This window comes from Meriones unguiculatus, chromosome 14, assembly GCF_030254825.1.
Source record: "Meriones unguiculatus strain TT.TT164.6M chromosome 14, Bangor_MerUng_6.1, whole genome shotgun sequence".
Classification (NCBI taxonomy): domain Eukaryota; kingdom Metazoa; phylum Chordata; class Mammalia; order Rodentia; family Muridae; genus Meriones; species Meriones unguiculatus.
Window position 1 is genome coordinate 18,569,290 of NC_083361.1, and position 20,371 is coordinate 18,589,660.

A 20,371-nucleotide genomic window follows, 5' to 3' on the forward strand; every position below is an offset into this window, starting at 1 on the left:
CAGGACGCTCCAGCTAACTCTTGGGATAAAGAACAAATCTCCATCCAGTGTTTCCTCTCTTTATTTTTCCAAACACAGCATGCGTTCCCCTGGCAAGCCTTCTTACCTCATGTCCCCTCCCAAAATCTGTTAACAGAGGTCAGCCATGCTGACTAGGGCAAGGTCACTGGTCTGGGACACTGAAGTGGTGAGGACTGAGAGGGAAGTGGCCTGTCACCGAGAGAGGGGCTCCAGGGGTCTCTGGAGCCCATCTATCAGGCCAAAAGACGACAGGGCAAAAGCTGTGGGAAGTGTGGGCAGGAGCCAGGCAAGTTCAGTATTCTGGCACCAGCGTCTTGACCCTATGTACACTCAGCCTGGGACTGGCCAGAGGCACATGGGCCCTGGCTTGGTCACCTGTGCACCTGGCTCTTTAGACAAGGCCTAGTAAAATGAGGCCCTGGCAACGGTTGTGACTTCAGTTTCAAGTTCACCATCTGCTGGGTGGGGGGTGGAGGTCGGCATCTAGATGGCCTCAACTTCACTGTCCGATTCCAAGGTGTCCAGCGGCTGCAGCCTCAGGGAGTCATAGTTGGGAGGCGGGGTGCCCGGAATGGGCACGGTCTGCTGGTCAGGGTAGACCTCGGCATGGGGACTGTGGCTGGTTGTGTCAGGCTGGAAGCCGAAGTTGGTGTGGGCCTCCACCAGCTCAGCCACGGTGGGTGGCGGGCCGGTGTATGATGCTCGAGGGCGCCTGCCGCGCAGGCCTTTGCAGGAGGCCACCAGCTTGATGATGGTGATCCAAATGAAGTCGATAATGATTTCCCCAAACTCAATGAGGCACAGCACCGAGCCCCCCATCCAGAAGCCAAACTGGCCGCCCAGGTTAGAGAGCAGCCACACGATCTGTAGGAAACAGGGAAGTGAGGGCCCAGGCCTGCCAGGCTTTTGGGGCCCTGATTCCCACCAAGGGACCCAGGCACCCTCACACTCACATTGTTAGCCGGCGATTCTTCAATGGTGCGGTAGTTGAACTCTTGGAAGTAGATGTTGAGCTTGACCACACCCTTCCTGCAGGAAGCAGCAAGGCAGGCTGGGACATGGCCCACCCTCCCTCCCAGGATGGGTGTACACACAGTCCCCCGTGGGAAGGGTGCTCCAGGGCACCCTGCCCACCTCCAGTCTGAGTCGCTCCCAGGAGTGGGGAGATTCAAACCAGACCTGGAATTACTGCCCTTGCCACTTGCTGTGGGCCTCTGAGACATGACGGACATCTGTGCTCAGCACCTGACCTGTGGATCTCTTCTCCATCCCCATGTCGGCCATTTTCCTAAAGGGCCTTCTGGCCTAATGGTCCCAAAGGTCCCTCTGCAGCCCTTCTCTGGGCCTAGGGTAGCCCTGCCTATATGCCACACACCCAAGAAGTATGGCAGCCTCAGGCCAGGGCACCTGAGGCCCAGAGGGTGGCAGAGGAAGGGCTCCTCATTACACTGGGAGCCCCTGGAAAGCCTGGGCCATCTCCTTTCTCCAGGCCTTTCCCAAACTCCATCTTTCCCTTGGGTAGCTCCAACTCCTCAACTGTCAACTATTTACAGACCCCCTTGTCTCTCCGATACACTGCAGCTTCTCTCTGTTCCTAAGGGAGACCCCCCTGGCTGGAACGCCCTTCTTTGCATCTCCGCTTAAGGTTCCTGGGGGTGTAGGACTTGCCTGTCCTGTGTTGAATGATGGAGGGAAGGTGGGTGGATGGGTGGATGGTGAAAAATGGAAGGATGGGAGCTGGCGAGACAGCTCAGCATGCAAAGTGCTTCCCACACAAGCCTGATGGCCCGAGTCAGTGTCACAAACCCATATAAAGGTGGACGGAGAGAAGGGACTCCAACAAAGTTGTCTCTGACCTTTGCATGCACACCATGATGTGTGTGCATACCACACACACTATATATATATATATATATATATATATATATATATATATATATATATATATGAATGGAAGATGGAGTTATGGAGATGTGCTGACACATGGAAAATGGGGACCCTCCATTAGACACTGAGTCCTCAGCTGCCTTTTTTCCTCTCTTAGCCTCTCCACCCCTCCTCCTCCAGGCTAAACTGGATTTGAATAGAAGAAGGAAATTGGGAAGCTGTTCCATGTGCAAACCCTGCCCAGGTCCCCGGTTCCCCCCTTTCTGCCTTCACCAGCCCTGGCCACACTCCAGCCTTACCTGCTCACGGTGATATTTGTGCTCTGGTCTCGTTCCTGAGACAGGACATGTAAGATCCAATCCTAGAACCCAAGAAAGCAGCTGAAAGAAGGGAACGTGCGTGCACGCACACACACACACACACACACACACACGCACACACACACACACACGTGCACACACACGACATAGCCTCTGTTGCTCATGGCCAGGGCAAAGAGCAGCCGTGCACCTCCCAGGAGCCTGAGTCTTGAGCTGAGAGCAGAAGAAAAGCCTGGATGTTGTCAGGCGGGGGTGCCTCAGCTCTCCAGCTGTCTTGTCTCCTGGCACATACTGTCTCACTCTCATTTCCCTTCTGGCCAGAGCACTTGCTCTTTCTTCTGCCAAGAAGCCTCCCTGTCCTGCCTGGGCCAGCTCTGCCTCTGGCTATGGCTTGCATGTCCTTAGAGAGGCCTTCAGACCTGTTCTCTGAAGGGTTTTCCCTTGCTCTTTACTCCCATTGTTTCTGTCCCCCACAGCCACGACGATGAATGGATCTTACTTTTGTGTGTATGTTGTCTCTCACTGACTGGGCTGTGGGCTTGGTAAAGGGAAGACCACACCTGTGCCTGGCATGGTGCTTAGGACAGTATTGATGGAGTGGAAAGAAGGGGCGACAGAGGGAGGAAGGGATGTAGAAATGGGTGGAAGGGGATAGGGAAAGAATGGAGGAGGAGGAGAGAAAAAGACCCCCTCTAAAGCCCCAGACTTGTTCTCAGCCCAAAGAGAGGAGAACAGGAGAGAGGCCTTCCAACATCTCACCTCAGAGGCCTCGGAAGGCCAGTCAGCCATGGAGATGGTCATCTTGTACTGGGTGTCACTGGAAGAGAGAAGCCAGCCTTGTTTCTATCCCAATAGACCTGTGCCCTCCTCACCAGCACCTGCAGGTCCCCTGGGCCACACTCACTTGCAGGATTCCTTGCACATGCTGAGGCAGGTCTCTCTCTGGGCCACACTCATCTGTAGGCTTAGGTAGCAGTAGGCTGTATGGGAGAGAGGGGATGGTCAGGAGCCAGGAGGGTCCTTCCTCCCCCACGGAGCTTCCGCTCTCCTCCTAGGTCACCCCGAGGGAGACTCAATCCAAGTCCCCCGTCACTAAAATCATTGCGCCATACCCCAGCCCAGTATGGGATGCTATCCCTGAACATCCTAGATATACCGCTCAGCTGGTGAGAGTGTCTGCTTTGTCCCTCCTCATCCTTACCCAGAAGATGCTTTCAAGGGGTTGTGTACAGAAGGACGAGTGACCAGAAACAAACAAACAAGCCATGTATGTATGTGTGTTTATTCATTCGCATATTGTATTGGTGGTAGAACCCATGACTGCTAAGTGCATCCTTGGACAGACTCCACTACCCCCGAACCCTCAGTCTCAGGCTCCATCTCTCTGGGAACCCATTGGGGGAGGGGGGATTTGTCCTGTGATAAAGCCACCATTACCCTGGCAGCTTCTCCAGTGTCTCTTCCAGCCCGGTTCCCTTCATGTGTGAGGTTAGATCCGTGGTTTTGTGTGCACATTCACACAGGCAAACCCCGGAAGCAAGGTGTCTGCTCACGAGCGCACACGGTACTGCAGTGACACAGCGTTCTGTGCATGGAGACACAGCCATGCCTTTCCTGTGTGCATCTGAAGAGGGGTATATACATACCACACACTCTCCAGCAGCTCCATCCATTCCCTAGCTCATGTCTGTGCAAGGATGTACAAAGCACACACATGCCTCGAAGGACAGTTTGTCCCCACACCTATGTGTCTCAAGCCTGTACTTCGTGGAATCAATATGGGGAGGAAGGTTTTTTTTGAAGGGGTGGGGAGGAGCCCCCAGGACGGAGAAGAGGCCTCCTTGGCTAGAGGCTTTCCCCTTACTCATGTCAGTCTTCCCTGCTCTACTCACCCCAGTCTGGAAAGTCCCTGTTGTTGCAGTATTTCTCCCCAACAGGCAGTGGGTACAAGTAGTGGCCACAGCTGCAGTTACGGATCATGTGGTCTTGGAAACAAGAGTGAAGACAAGCCTGGGGGTGCAGAACAGATTTCAGACATGGTGGGATGGTTCCACTCCAGCATCAGGAAGAAGGAGCCCAGAGAAGTTACAGCCAGGTCAAAGAGCTGGGGGCTAGAAGGCGTGGCCTTTTGGCTAGGAACCTGTGGTGGGCAGACAGCTGCAGCTACAGGCTCTGTGAGTCAGGCCACAGCTGTTCTTGCCCAGTGGACCCCAACAGCAGCTTCTTGGGCCCTGAACAGGCCAGATCCCAGCAGCCCCGAGATGGCACTATCAGGAGTAGCCTGACTCCAAAAGAATGAACTAAAAGCTCCTTCAGTGAAGTGCTAGCACTTTTCTGAGGTCTGTGCACAGAGACAGAGAGAGATGGCAGGCAAGCTGGCCCAGACCTGCTTTCTTATGGCTTGAGGGAAGTGGGGGATTACCCAAGGGAGGCAGAGGGGTGACCTGGATAGATCTGAGGGGAGATGGAGTAGAGGAGACACAAGAGTCCCCAGCCCTGAGCACTGGATGTAGTGAGGATACTTTCAAGGCCCCAATGTCCACGGTGTTTAGGTCATTCTAACCTGGTTCCAGTTCACTCACAGACCAGCTATGTCTCCTGAAGCAAATGATTAACTTGTGAGCCTCAGTTTACTCACGGGGAAACAGGATTCTAGTCACACCTGCCTTCCAAGGTTGGAGGACTCAGTGCAGTGTCAGGCGCTTAGTGATCACACCCATTCCCTCCTTCCTGTGTATGTCTTAAGTGTTCGCTGCTATGGCCTCCTGCCTCTAACGCATCCCTGCTCCTCTTGCCTCTGCCTGCTCCTTCCCTCTCTCCTGGCCCCCTCTTCCAGAACAATGCATCTGACCTCTTCCCACCCCCCCCAAGGGACCCCTAAGGTCCCTACTGCCAGGAGAGGGTGTTAGGTAGCTTATTCAGATGTGTTGTCAAGGGGAGACAGCAGGGATCAGAAAAAGCATCAAGTTAGAGTGGCTCTGGTTCAGGCGAGTGGCTCACGCCAACCCCATTATCTCATCCGGAAAGCAGATGTGCTCCCTGAACCCGTGCCTGAAGGTGGGCAACCCAAGCATCTCCTGGAAGGAAGTAGCAGTAGGAAGAACATCTGACAGAATCTAGGTTTCTACTCTTGCCCTGAAATAGCAGGCACCAAAGTTTCCCGGGAATGTAGCTGGTCCTCCTGGTCCGTGTTCCCTGCCTCGCTGCGCTGCTCTGTCTGTCCATTCCTACGCAGGCTGCAGAGGTGCCCATCCTTATCCTCCCAGGTAGGCTGGGCTGGTGCAATAAGTTAGCAAGCTATCCATTTGGTCCCTTATTCAGGATTCCTTCTCTTGTCCCAAGGCTATAGAGGGAAGGTTACAGATTGACCTCAGAGATCAGGACAAGAGAAAAGTTCCCAGCTACAGCAAGAAAGCTTGAGGGCAGCTGCCTGGCTTTCTGAGGTTAACTGATGAGGTTTCTCAGGTTTAACTGTAAGATGCAGTTTTTCTCATTCCTACACAAGAGCCAGTAAAGCCATGTGCACCTAGGGGCGCCTGGAGGATGTAACACATGTAAATTGCTTTCTAAGCACATGGCCAACCAGCTGCTGTTAGTACATTCATAAATGCTGCTGCTGTTGGCATGCTGATCAGCAGAGGGGCCCGGAGGAGGAAATACACACAGATCATCACCGGATCTCACACACAATGACAATTCCATCCTGAGTGTCCCACTAGGGGCACCCGCTGAAGGGATGTAAGAGTGGCTAGCCCTGGGCCAGGGGTGAGAACCCAGGACCCTTGTCTTTGCAGCACCGTGGCCCCTGAGCTATTTACAAAGATCCAGCCATATCCGCCTGGCGCCGCGTGCCTATAATCCCACTACTGAAAAAGCTAAGGAAAGAGGATTGTGAACTTCAGGCTAGCCTGGGCTAGCCTAGACAGGGAAACCCTGTCTCAAATAAGTAAATAGATAAAAAGAAAAGATTTGCCAGAGCCAGTCCAGCTCCCGTAGAGAGCGGAGGTAAAGGGGACAGGGCCCCGAGGTCGCCAAGCCGGCACAGCCTTCCCACCTGGATGGAGTAGGTAGTGTTGTAGCCGCTGTAGAGGTTCCGAATGGCAACGTCGGAGCCGTTCATGGTGCAGGGACTGTAGGGCTCCCCCTTGCGCTGCAGCTTGTCCTGTGGAGAGAGGTGGCCCCTTCTCTGTGGAGCCAACTAGATGCTGCAGAGCGATGGGAGTTCCAAGACCCAGAAAGCGCCAGAGGGGGCGCCAGAGGACTCGGCGTGTCTAGCGCATGCCCGAGGCTGGGCGGGTGGGGTGGGGTGTCATGGCTGCTACTTTCGGGTGTTGGAGGACAGTCTGGATATCCCTCTCCTTATCCCTCCCGCTCAGGCTGCCTTGGGGACCCTGTCTTTACCACCAGCACCCCGATGGACGTCTCTGTTCCTGCCATGGCGTAGATGCCCTCTTCTCTAATGAAGGGATACGTCCTCTGCTCATGGAGCAGCAGCCTGGCCCCTGCTGTGGACGCCAGGAAGGGGACGTAGTCCTCCTGGCCGATGTCCAGGATTAACTTGAGACCTGTTGGGGTAGGACCGAGAGGACTGTTGAGCTTGTACATCCCCAGGACGGAAGGGAGACCGTCCACGCACGTGTTCAAGCCTTGCTCAGCCAAGGAATGCCCTGGGGCCCATAATGGTCTCCTGGGCTCATGAGCCCCACCTGTCGCCTTCATAGCACACCCTGCCCACCCACGCTGCCCAGCCCAGCCCAGCCCACTCGACATGTGACCTCATTCAGTCCGTTCCAGTGACGTTGCTCCCTTCCTGCTGTGCCTCTAAAGCTTTTCCCTTGCTCTGGAATGCTGTTCACGCCCTCCCCTTTCTTCTGGAACATCCCACTCTTTCTTCAGGCTGCAGCCAGTATCACTTCCTCTTGCAGCTTCCCTGACTGTCCAAAGCCTCAAGAGGCCCCGTGTGCCCTCTCCTCCGTCTGGAACGTTCCTGCCCAATACCTGCATCCTCATTATCAGTCTTCTTCCCCGATAGGCTGCCTGGTTGGGAGGCAAAGGCTTGCTCCACTACACCCAGCCCCGAGTTTGGGGCACTTGGGTGCCCATCTCTGCCTGAGACAACTGGAGCCATCACTCACTGAGCAGGGCTGAGCACTGTGTGCTGGTGAGGTGCTTATTTATTTAAGACAGGATCCGGCTCTGTAGCCGAGGCTGGCCTCAAACTGGTGATCTTCCTGTCTCTGCCTCTTGATTGCTGAGCTTACAGGCTTATGTCACCATACCTGGCTATAAAGTGTTTTATTATAACCCATTCTATTGGATGCTCACAAAAACCCATGAGGTACTATAAGTATGCCCGTTTTACAGGCAAGCAAACTGATGCATGAGGAGGTAACGGGACCTCTTTAAGGTCACACTGGGAGGAAGAGGGTTTGCTGCAGTTCTAACGAGGCCCACCGGCTCCTTATTGTAATGATGCGTCTCTCAAGGGAATAGCCCAGCCGTTTGTCAACTGTTTTCACTAACAAGGGCTGGATGAAAGCAGTCAGCTCCACGGCCCCCTCTTGGCCAGTAGCCATGACAGCCAAGGAAGGCCGTTCTGCCTTTTGACGGCTAGGAGTGCCACAGCCTGAGACTGTCTGCTACCACCCCCCCCCCCCCAAATGTGGATGTTTGGGTGTTTGTCTCTGTCTCTCTGAGGTCTCACTTTGTAGTTGAGGCTAGCCAAGTGATCATCTCACTTCAGCCACCCAAGTGTTGGGATTACAGCTGTGTACCACAGCCAACTCTTACCAGCCTTCTCCTGGAGGACAGGGCAGTGGAATGGCCATCTGTCCCCAGCCATGTTGCACTGCCTCTCTGTTCTTCACTCTTTGCCTATGTTGGGCTACTCTGTGCCCTGTGGTCTGTGCCCTGAGCAATTGTTCAAGAGCTTCTCAGCGTTCCTCAAACACACTGGGTAGCCCTTGTTTCCCGTTCGGATGAGGTGGTCTCCAACACAATGTTATGTGATAGGAGCTGAATGATGTGGTGTGCCCTTCTTAGTTACCATGTACTGTGCTCCTGAGGGAGAAACTGAGGCCTTGAGAATACTGTCATAGCCTTGAGCTGTGTTCCATCACAGTATTCAACAGCAAAATTGGAACACCAGCCTCCTTCCAAGCCTAACCCTTAACCTAACTCTAACTATAACCCCTAGCCCTAACCCATAAAACCCAGCTCTAACCATAACCCCTAACCTAACTCTAACCCCTAACCCTAACCTAACCCCAGGCAGAGGGCTCCCCAGAGCACTGTCCTAATCTGCTGAAGAGAGTGGGCTGCTGCTGCAGAAGCTAAGTCATAGGTCTTTCCTTCCTGTCCATCCCCCTGTGGAAGCAGCCAGCCTTCCGTGCCAGGGTTCTCGGCACTGGGGAGGAGGTCACTGAGATGGCACCTGCTAGGCTTTTCTTGGCACACAGCTGAGGATTGGTGGAGACTTCAGCCTCCCCTGGTTCACAGGGTCTCCACGCTGACCTTTGGCTAACCCTCGGTCCCACAGCTTTCAGCCTCATGCGGTAGCATGTCACAGATCTGCTCCTTGGCAAACCGAAACTCACCGAATTCAGACCCAGGGTTGGTGGAAGGAAGCGCCTTCTCTGTCATGCCCCAGTTGAAGATGTAACAGTTGCCATAATCAGGGTAGAAAATACGAGTGAAGTTCCTGAAAGAAACAGCATAGGCTGGGTTGGGGGGAGCTTCTCCTGGGCAGAGGGCTCCCCCCAGGGCACTGTCCTGCTCTGCTCAGGAGGGGAGTGGGCAGCTGCTGCCTTTCCTACACTTCAGAGAGGCAGCAGAAAGGAAAGGTTAAGCTCTCCTCTTCTGGTCCATCCTCCTGTGGAAGCCAGCAGGGAGACTGCTGGAAGGCTGTGAGGAGGAAAGGAGGGAGTCTTTCCTGGCTAGGGCTGGTTTAGCTTTTGTGGCTTTTTAAAATATTAATTTTTAAATTTATTACAATTTATTCACTTTATATCCCAGCTGTAACCCCCTTCCCTGGTTCTCCCCAATTCCACTCTCCCTCCCTCATCTCCTCCCATGCCCCTCCCCTAGGCAACTGATAGGGGAGGTCCTCCTCCCCTTTCATATGACCCTAGCTTTTCAGGTCTCATCAGGACTGGCTTCCTCTGTGGCCCAGTAAGGCTGCTCCCCCACTCAGGGGGAGGTGATCAAAGAGCCAGCCTCTGAGTTCATGTCAGAGACAACCCCTGTTCTCCTTAATAGGGAATCCACTTAGACACTGAGCTGTCATGGGCTACATCTGTGCAGGGTTTCTAGGTTATCTCCATGCATGGTCCTTGGCTGGAGTATCAGTCTCAGAAAAGACCCCTGTGCCCAGATTTTTTGGTTCTGTTGCTCTCCTTGTGGCACTCCTCTCCCCTCCAGGTCTTTCATCTCCCCCTTCTTTCATAAGATTTCTGCACTCTGCCCAAAGTTTGGCTATGAGTCTCAGCATCTGCTTCGATACAATGAAATCATGAAATTTGCAGGCAAATGGTGGGAACAAGAAAAGATCATCCTGAGTGAGGTATCCCAGAAGCAGTAAGACACACATGATACACACTCACTTAGAAGTGGATATCAGACATATAATATAATATAACATACTAAAATCTGTTCACCTAAAGAAGCTAATCAAGAAGGAGGACCCTAGGTAAGATGATCAGTCCTTACTTAGAAAGGCAAATGAGATGGCCATCAGAAGAGGGAGAAAACATGGAACTGGACAGGAGCCTATCACAGAGGTGCTCTGAAAGATTCTACCCAACTTTTGTGGCTTGTGAGAAAGAAATGTTCCCCAGTACCCGCCTCAGTCATTGCACCTTCAAAAGGATTGTCCTGAGGTGGCCTTCTGCTTTTGGCTTTGATAAGTCTCACTGTGCAGCCCAGGCTGGCTTTGAGACTGGGGAACCTCAGCCTCTGTCTCTTCTCTGGTTCCAGGCTGCACAATTCTGCCTGGCTTTGTGAAGGCTTCCTGTATCCCTCTAAAGGTAAGTGCTCTCTAAAATGGTGCTGTTGCCATGTTCAAAACTATCAGCAAAATCTCTCAATGCTATTGATGAAATATGCAGTTCCAATTTCCATTTGTCTCACAGATATTAAATATATTTTAACTGTAAACACATCTAAGTCAAGACCAAAATAATTGTAATAGTTGTTTGATTGTATTTGGCTAGCAAGCCCTCTAGGTCTCTTTTGACTGTGTCTCTTGGTCTAAACAGAAAAGCCCACACCACACAGCCTGAAACTGATTTCCCCCGACCCGTGGTGGAAAGGAGAAAACCATGTCCCCAAAGCTATCCTCTGACAGCCATGGACATACCACAGCAACCATGCACGCGATGTTCATGCACACACAAATAACAACAAAATCAAGTTAAAATACTGTTCTAGTGTGACCCAGCTACTAACTGAAGATGAGGTAGCCTTGTCCAAAAGCCAGCTCACAGAGGACAGTCTTTACCGTTAGCAAGAGCTGGGGGCTGGAGGAATGCAGACAGTGGGGGCCTTTGACAGTGTTCATCCCTTCAGTAAGTAAATTGTGTGAGAGGAAAGGAAGCCGCCTGTAGATGAACAGAAGCCCAAAAGCCACAGTGTGTGAGATCAGACTCTGCAAGCTCCCTGCGTGGGTACCAGCTGAAAAGCGGATTTCTTAGATGGGCGAAGGGCTGGAAAGGAGGAATAGTGCTGTTGCTGAGGGCTGGGGACAGGCACAGAGGGAGGGTGGGAGACATGTCTCCAGAGGCTGGCAAGCGCAGAGTGGGGTGAGTACAGGAAAAGCACCCCTCAGCAGGAGGGAGGGCAGCTGTTGTGCAGCATAGCAGGGCAGAGGCAGCTCAGGACAGTTTGTTAGACACTTCACATAAAGCTGGAAAGCAGGGCTCTCCTGGCTGCTGGTACACGCCTGTCCAACCACTCAGGAGGCCGAGAAGGAGAGCCTCGAGTTTGAGACCAGCCTGGGCTAGGTGGTGAGACCTTGTTTCAAAGAACAAAACAAACAAACCAACCAACCAGTCTAAGGACAAAAGGTAGAAGTGAGGTTTCCGAATGAAGAACAGATGAATATTTTGGAAGGTAGAGATGTGGGCGCGCGATGCAGATGTCCTCATGGCCCCAGAAGGAGCGGCTGATAAGGCTGACCTCCTGACTTCAGTCTCCACAACCCACACTGTGGAGAGAGAGAGAGAACTGGCTTCCCCAAGTTGCTCTCTTCACATGTGGGCTGTGGCACGTGCCTCCCACAAACAAACAAATGTAGCAAATGTTTTAAAAGTAAAAATAAGAAAATAAAACGAAAGAATCCCCTAAGCAGAGGCAGCCGCGGCCTATGTATCTATACCTTTCTTTTATGTTTATTAAAAACAAGAAGCAACAGGGTAAATCTACCAAATGTGAGAGGTTTAGATATCAACGGATGCTCCGAATCTTAAACCTCACATTCTGTGATGTGTGTCGAGCGATTTCCACAGCCAAGCCTGTGATATTTCCGTGTGCATCATCTCATTTGGTCCTAGGATAACGGAGGATATTCTCCCCTTTCTCTCATAAGGAAACCCTGCTCTCATCTCAGCCCCTGGGCTGTGAGTAGCCTGAGGTGGCCCAGTGCAGGTACAGAAATCCTACCCCTGGGTGCTTTCCCTGGGTTTCCTTGCCACTCTCGGATGGGGCTGTGCTGCTCAAACTTGGGCTTTGGTTTACCTAATGGTATAAGCGGGATGAATAATAATTGGCTTTTCTTGGCTCTACAGACATTTCTAGAGGTGGACACCGGGCTGGAGCAGCAAGGAAAATGGGATGGGGCTGCTCAGCGCAGCTTTCGCCACAGCATAGGCAAAGGATAGGTCCATGTCTCATCTGTCCTCAAACATGGCTCCAGCCTGCCCACTTTGTAAAATAGACTCACTTATTTATCGAGAGGAGGCATGCATGGAGGGGCCAGAAGACAACTTACAGAGGTCATTTCCATCCTGTGGGTCTGAGACATTGAGCTCAGATCATCAGCCTTGTCCGCTTCTATGCCTAAGGCTCAGCCTCTGGCCCAAGCTCCCCGGGGCCCCTGTTCCCCTTGTTCTCTGACCGTCATCCCATGCCAGAATCTCCGCAGAAGCCCTGTCCTCGCCTCTGCTCTTCAATAGTCACTTTCTGCCAGAGTCCTCTCAGAGGACCCGTTCCCACCTTTGCTCCTTCCGTTCTGTTGTGTGTGCAGCCTCAGGGCCACTGTACCATCTGTGAATGAGGCAGGGCACACCCCTCTCAGACCCTCTAGAGGAGCCTCGCTGCTCACAGGCTTCTTTAGCTTGGCAACTCCCACTCATTCAGCAGCGCTCCAAGATGGCTGCACACACAGCCCTCTGTGCACCTGCTGCTTGTGCCTAGAACGTTCTCTCTCCAGCCCATCAAATAGCTGGTTCTTCTGTTTCCTTCAGTGCCTTTTCCTCCGAGACCTCCTCAGTCTCCACCCTACCCCAGGCAAAGGGATGGAACCAGCTGACTATGGCGAGGAGTTAGGGATGGATGACACCCCCTACCCCAGTGGGGTTTGCCTATCTGCTTCTCCTGCTGTGAGCCCAAGGAGAGCCATGACCTTGGATGGCAGCAAGATGACTGCCCAGAGGTCAAGAACACTGGCTCGGAGTAGCCTGCCCCGAACTGACTTCTGGCTCTGTCCTTTCCTAGCCCAGTGAGCTCGAAGATGTTCCTTAATGTCTCTGAGCTTTCGTTCTCCGCATCTGTTAGCACATCCCAAGGGCGAAAGCAGCAGCCACCACCTTCCAGGACTGGGCTGAAGGTGAGATACCTCGCATTCCATGGCGTGAAAGGCACCTTGGCCGGTGCTGCTCATGCCTCTGTTTCCAGGGTTTGGCATACAATGTAGCAGCGCACAGACATTTGGTAAATATTTGTTGAATAAACTGTAACATGTGATAAGGACATTGGAGAGATAAACTGGGGGTGAGGGGCGGGTCAGGGAAGGTAGCTTGGCCAAGGTTGGGCCTGAGAGGAGACTTGGAGTGTCCCAGGTGGGAAGGCACCACAGGGTCTAGGTACTGTGTGGGCCATAGCTGGGACCACAGGAAGAGAGCAGAGCGAACAGGCTGCAGCCAGGCCCTGTTCTGACGGGAGAGACCTCACCCCAGGCCGTGAGGACACAGTGTTCCCAAGTGACCGTCTTGGGCAGATGCAGCCCAGAAGGGAGCAAGGAGGCTGCCAGGGTGTGGCCAGTCCCCAACTCGGGCTGCAGCCCAGGTTGCCATCTGTGCCAGCTAGTCATTTGTTGGTAATGCCTGTCACCCAGAGAGGCTGTGCCCAGCTCCAAGAGCCTCTGGTTCCAGAGCAAGGGTTCCCTCTGTAAACGTCTTCTGGGACAGGAGCCACAGATGTAGGCCAGGGCCAGCAAGCCTTCAGAGGTGACTGGGAGATAGCCAGGGACACTCGTGCTCACGAGTGGTGCCAGATACTCTGGAGACCTGAGCTTAGCGGTTCCATACCAGACTGAGCAAGATATCTAGAAGGGGAGGGAGGGGGAGGGAGTTGGCCAGAGGAGGGGAAAACGAGAAAAGCACAAGCTGCCAAAGCATGAGGACGAAGGCGAGCACCCAGGAGTTTCGATCCCTAGCATCCATGGGTCTACTTGCCCACGCCCCTGTATCATGTGACCACGTGCCCATTCCATCATGTCACTTCCATAGCAAGGGAAGGTGATACTCAAAAAAGCGAGGATGATGATGTCATGGGTGCTGGCCCTGAGCCTGGCCACCGCGCTCCACCAGCTGTGATTTCTTACAGGTGTCAGCTGGCCTCTGGGGCATGCTTCCCCGAGCCCAGGACCCCTGCTAAGATCATACAGGTACTCTCACAGACATCAAGGGCTTCCCATGAGACATCCAGCCAGTGCTCTGAAGCCTGCAAGGTCATCCCCAACAGAGAAGTCTGAGAATCATCTCACCGAGGAGGCTGCGTGTTCAAGACCCCCTGTCCTCCTGGATGGACTCCTCGACAGGAGGATGTCACTGGGGAAATGGATGAAACCACTACAAAGCATGTTGTTTTCTCCCTAGGGGTGTCCTGGTTTGTATCCTTTGCTGTTTGCTTTCGTAGAGCTGGGATCTGGCTCAGGACGCTTACAGGCTAGGCAAGCGCTCTGCCCCTGACCTACATCACACTTATTTTCTTCCCTTTGACCCTTTACAGTTGCAAGACAGATGCTAAGGAAAGTCTACTGGCCAGGGGGTCAAAGATAGTCCTGTGTGCTGTTTTTGGCTGTGGGTGTGTATGCGTGTGTGTGTGTGTGTGTGTGTGTGTGATATATGTGTGTGTGTAGTATATGTGTATATGTGTGTGCATGTGTATATATGGTATGTGTGTATGAGTGTGTGTATGAGAGAGAGAGACAGAGTCAGAAAGACAGAGATAGAGAGAGAGAAGCTAAGTGGTGTGTCTGAACAAACAGGACGCTGGCTGGGGTTCAACTCTAGGCAGCTGGATGGCAGGGTGCAGCTGTGATGCATGCTCCCAGCACTGGGTCTCTCCTTTGAGGAGCATTCATACAACCAAGAGAGGGGACAGAACTAGAGGGTGAGGAGGCAGGGATGAGGTTTCAGGAGCCCAGCATGGCGAAGGAGCAAAGTCCCACTCCTCTCTACTCAGGAAGCTGCTACCCAACGGTGGCGGGCAGGAGGAAGGGACAGCCCAGATATGGGCTGACTACAATTTTGTGGCAAGGTGGCTGGGTGGCCCCTTTTGCCCAGAGGCTTGGCTCAGGAGATTTGAAAGAAGTGGGTAGGGAGCAGTGATGACAGATGCTTCTGTTTTCTTTCTTCCCTATTCTCTCCCTCTCCCCTCCCTTATCCTCCTGTCCCCACCCCGTCTCTCTCTTTCTTTCCAGAGTCTCACCTAGCCAACAGCCTTGAACTCCTGCTCCACCTGTCTCACCTGCTGGGCCTACTGGCATCGGACACCACGCTTGACCTCCATCTTCTATGAATGAAGAGGTCTCTGGCTCTGCCACTCACGAGTGGTGTGACTTAATCTCTCTGGGGGAAGTAGGAAGAATAGCACCCTTTCTTAGGCTTGTTGCCATGATGAATTATAATGTCGTGTATGAAAAGTGCTCAGAATAGAGTTTGGCCCATGAAAGGTCCAGTAAACGTTACCCCATTACTGATTTTGAATTTCTTATGGAGTATGGGTTTAGTAATACAAATAACTAGTTGAAATCCAGCCTGCGTCAAGGCAGGCCTGTCCCATAAGTGGGGTGCCATCTTGTGGTTATTACACCCAGGGTGGCCGCCATTTTTCTGATTTGCATTATGGGGCGTTGGTGCTATCCTATGTGGTGAGTGTGTGTGTGGCCAAGGAATTCTTGGTCTTCCTGTCTCTGCTTCCTGAAAGCTAGGACCACAGGCTTGCTCCATCACATTTGGTTGATTGGCAACTCCTTGCCTCATACGCCTATGCATAGGAGAGGAAAGAGCCTGCAGCCCTCAGCTGATTCTTCACTGAGCCTCTTGGAAGGTTCAAGGTCGAGGCTCCAGTCCCTGGAAGATGAAGCTGGAAGTGTGTCATGTGTCCTCAGGAAGGGGCCCCTGTGCAGCAGCGGAACTGGGGGAACTGAAGTGTGAGAACTCAGACCAGGAGGGCACAAGTCTCCATGCCCAGGTGAAGGACATGGGACTCTGTAGACAAGCTGGGAGGTAGCCCAGCCTTCCTGGGTCGCTGTCGCCCTCACTCTGCCACTCTCACTCTGCCACTTTCTCAACACAAAGGGGCATCACAGGCAAGAGGAAGATTTCGAGCTCCCATAAGCATGCTGCTGTGGGCCTAATAAGCCAGTGTGGACCTAATGTATGCCGTTTATAGTAACCGGAAGAGGTAGGCAAAATGATTGCCTTGTTTTAGAGAAAAGAAAACGAAAGCCAGGCAATGTCAGGTGCCCACCTAGCTAGGCCATCAGGTAGTTGGTTGCACCATCGCCCAGCTGTTGGGAGTTGCAGGCTATTGGCCCAAGGCTGCCCCTGTTCCTGGGGTGGCCAACGGCCAAACCTAGATGATGAGGACATTATAAAAGGCCTTGCTCCTCTGCCAAGGGAGGACGACTCTGATTCTATGCACACACCACAGCACATATTCCCAGGAATCAGGCCAAGCCCACAGTCATCCCATCCTTGCCCACCCTCATCCTCCTTCCTTATCTGCCTTTCTTGCTGACTTATCCCAAAGTGATTCCCTCCAATGTGTCTCGGACGCGCCTCCAGCAAGCTGCAACACGACACCGAGGCGTAGATCAGCCTGTCCGGTGAAGCCAGCCTCTCTCAGCCTCTCTAGAGCCGGGTGGGTCCGAACCCTGGCAGGACAGGCTCCTAATTCACTGTCTTTCAGAGCAGGGGACTGGAGTTGCTCTCACCGATGGCTGCATGGCTCTGTCCCGAACAGGCAGGCTAGGATGATGCGATCGGGGGCATAGCCCATCCCCACCAGGTCCTGGGGGAGCACTTGCGAGAAGATGTTGGTGGCCTGCAGGATGTACCACTCGGTCAGGGCCTGGGTGGCGCTGGTGAAGTTCCGGAAGGTACACGCCGTGCCGTTGGCACTGCACTGCGGAAAGGAAGACACAGGGCCGCTGCTGTGAGGCCCAGGAGGGAAGCGTAGCCCTGTATCAGCCGCCCCGTGGCTTCACCCCAGGTGGGAAGTGTGTTAGAATCCTAGGTCAGGCCTGCTCGGGGGCCACCACCTCAAGCGACTTGAGGCTGGTCAAACACAGCCCCCATTGGTACTGCTAGACATGAACACAGGATACATGTACTGATACATGCCTCCTTTTTGGAGCTGGTAGTGCTGTCAGTTTCATGAGGACCTGAGCAGGGAAGATATACAGACATATTACACATACAGAGACACACAGACACACAAACATACAGATACACACACATATATACTCATACACACAATACACATACAAAGGCATACAAAGACCCACACTCAGACATACAAGGGTACAAGCACATATGAGCACACAAGTATGTACACTCAGGTGCACAAACACAGGTAGACACATGGCTACCTAGACACACAGACATACATGTGTAAACACACATACACGCTAAAGCACCTATGAGTACACACAGAGATGCACACATACAAGTACACACAGACAGAGACACACAGACACACAGACACACAGACACACACACACACACACACACACACACACATGGACACGGGGCTCACCCCAAGAGCTAGTGGATACCTAGGCTTGGGTTAAATTTTCAGATGGGTAACTGTGACCATACCCTAAAGCGTGGCATCCGCTCCTGGGCTCCGGGCCATTTGTAGGTTTGAGTGGGGATGGTGTGGGCTTGGGAGGCTATGACTATCTACCAGTGCAAGGCAGACAGTTGCGCCCCTCCCCCGCCCCCCCGGAAACCGCACACCCCGTCCTTGCCGATGTCTGAGGCTGACCCTCAGAGTAACCAGGGAAACGGCTGACAGTGCAGGCCTCTGGGCCCAGCCCCTGAACAGCCATCATCCTTGGACTTTCCAGGAATGAGGCCTGAATCACCCTCTGGATTGTGACCTGGCTCTGACAGCACCTCAGCCTCAGTGTGGGCCGTGGTTTCTTGGCTGATTGCATCCTCCCTGCTCAGGTCCTCATGAAACTGACATCACTACCAGCTCCAGAGCACATGACCCAGGACTGGCCAGTCATTGGAGGCTGCTTCAGACCTCTAACCCACTGTGATTATTTTAAGGGTGAGATGTGACCAGGTGAGATAGTCTAAGGCGTTTGGCTGGCTCTATTGAGAGAGAGGAACTGTGGGAGAGATTGATGTGATGTCATCGGGGAGAGAACAAGCTATGGCCTGAGACGGAGGGAGGTTGGTCATCATGAGAGCACCTGAGCACCTGGATGCACCCATGCCTGAACATGGATGAGTTCTGGACGGTTACACAAGCCAACGACTCCTTGCTTTCTTTTTGTGAACTAGTTTGAGCTGGACCACTCTCATCTGCGAGTCCTGATTAACAATGCCAGCTGTCTCTGCCTTTGAAGAGGAGCCTGCAAGGCTCGGGGGGCAGTCCAGCTGGCAGAGTGCTTGTAGTATAAGCAGGAGAACCTGAATTGGAGCCTCAGAACCCACATTAAAAACCCAGGTGAGGGCTGGAGAGACTGCTCAGCGCTCAAGAGCTCTTGTTCTTCCGGAAGACCCAGTTTTGATTCTCAGCACTACACGGCGGCTCACACCACCTACACCTCCAGTTCCAGGGGATCCAATGCCCTCTTCAGACCTCTGTAGACACCACGCTCTCACATGGTACAGAGACGTACATGCGAGCAAAAACACTCCTATACATAAAATAAATCTAAAAATAATTAAAATCCAGGGGAAACAGTCTTTGTTTGTAAACTGAGAGCTGGAGAAGTGGAGACAGGCAGATACCCAGGGTTGCTGGCCAGCCAGCCTTGCCTAAGGAGAAATGCCTGAGGCTGTCCCCTAACCAACCCCTGATGGGAACACACGAAAATACACCTGTACACCCCCTCAAACCTTGGCAGATAAATAAAACAGGCACTGGGTCCCCTCAGCAAGTCTTAGGTCATTAATGAAAGCAGATTGGCACCAGCATCTGGCCTGGTGCGTGCTTTGGGGAGCTTACCAGCTTCATGGCCACCTTGCACCCCTGGGCATTGCAGGTGCTTCCTGGGGCTGGGCTGCTGCTGTTGTAGCCGTCCCCAAACAAGCTGAGGACCACCGGGTGGTCAGGGTTCCGTTCATCGATAAAGACCAGAGGTGTGTGGTTCCAGATGCTGAAGTTCAGGGTACCGGTGGTGTTGGGGTGGCTGGGCTCTGGAGCCAGGATCCTGTCCAGGACAGCCTCCATCAGTTCGTCCAGGTCCTTCAGCAGGTGCTTGACCTTGGAGTACCTGAGTGGGGAGAGGTTGGGTCAGGTGGGCGAGAGGCCTCAGCAGAGAGTGCAGAGCCGGGGTCTTCTTGCACCCCAGCGTATTAAGAACTTGTCATCAAAGCAGGTGCTGGTGATGCACACCTGTAATCCCAGCTATTCTGCAGGCCGAGGCAGGAGGAGCACAATTCTATCATCCTCCCCACCTGCAGAGAGGGAAACTGACTCTTGGAAGCCATTTTGACTTCTTGGCTGAGCCTGGGGATAGGGGGCAGGAACTCAGGTTTGGTGGGCTCCAGTAGCAGGAGGGAAGATGTGCCAGAGAGTCTCCCTGGAAGCCACTCTCAGCAGAGACAGAGGAGAGGCAGTCCTGAGGACCAGGACTAATTCAGGATGGAGGGCTGGTGGAACTGGAAGGGTGTCTTCTCTGTTTTCTCCCCAGCACTCCACCACCAGGGGTTCCATGTTGGAAGTGTGACCAGTCCCTGTGAAAGGGCTGGATCCACAGGAGAGAGGGCTACCCATGCCCGGGCACACATGCATCAGGCCAGACAGGCCAGCCTCCGGGAAAGGGCTTTCTGTGGGAGGAGGGCAAACTCAAGAGGAGGTGCAGAACACCCCGGGCTCAGCAGGCCGGCTCTGTCCACAGGACCAGGCTGCTCAAATGCACAGAGAGGGAGGAGAGTTGGGAAGGGTGCTGGTCTCCTGGGTGGTGATGTCATTCCAGGGCAGAAGTCCGCAGGGGCCTCTCAGTTGGCAAATCTCTGTGCGGGCCCTGGGTTCAAATCCTGTCATATCACTTAAAATCCAGAATGGCTTTGGATAGCTTAACCCTTCGAGGCCCGGTTTTCTTATTTAGGAAATGGGGAGTTACTAATAGGTGTGTGCCCCTGTGCATGTGTACACTTGTGGGGTGTGCTCAGGGAGGCTAGAAGAGGGCATTGGATTCCTTGGGACTGGAATTATATACTTGGTTGTGAGCACTCCGTGTGAATGCTGGGAATAGAATGTGGGTCCCCTGCAAGCTTTCGTAAGGCCTGGGCCATCTCTCCAGCCTCTGCTGTTTTTTTTTGACAAGGTCTTGCTTGTAGTCCAGGCTTGCCCTGACCTCAAGGTCCACCTGCCTAAGCCTTGACTGGCCACCCACCCATCCTCAACTCAGATTAGACGGGGTCTATTTGTCTTCACAGCCTGAGGCCTCAGCATTG

At 53.3% G+C, this 20,371-nt stretch overlaps 1 protein-coding gene across 2 annotated transcripts in view; it reads right to left on the bottom strand.

Moving 5' to 3' along the window:
• Positions 1–45: 45 nt before the first annotated feature.
• The window catches only part of Scnn1b (sodium channel epithelial 1 subunit beta), a 56,703-nt gene continuing 36,377 nt past the window's right edge, over positions 46–20,371 (bottom strand). For both annotated transcript variants that reach the window (XM_021640634.2, XM_021640635.2), the window contains exons 3-13: positions 18,918–19,185; positions 16,666–16,856; positions 8,825–8,928; positions 6,630–6,793; positions 6,283–6,390; positions 4,121–4,238; positions 3,133–3,208; positions 2,988–3,045; positions 2,208–2,269; positions 975–1,050; positions 46–885 (exon numbers count right to left, since the gene is read on the bottom strand). In XM_021640634.2, the coding sequence (XP_021496309.1) occupies positions 505–885; positions 975–1,050; positions 2,208–2,269; positions 2,988–3,045; positions 3,133–3,208; positions 4,121–4,238; positions 6,283–6,390; positions 6,630–6,793; positions 8,825–8,928; positions 16,666–16,856; positions 18,918–19,185 (1,606 nt within the window). In that variant the 3' untranslated portion in view covers positions 46–504. The remainder of the gene's footprint in view (positions 886–974; positions 1,051–2,207; positions 2,270–2,987; positions 3,046–3,132; positions 3,209–4,120; positions 4,239–6,282; positions 6,391–6,629; positions 6,794–8,824; positions 8,929–16,665; positions 16,857–18,917; positions 19,186–20,371) is intronic.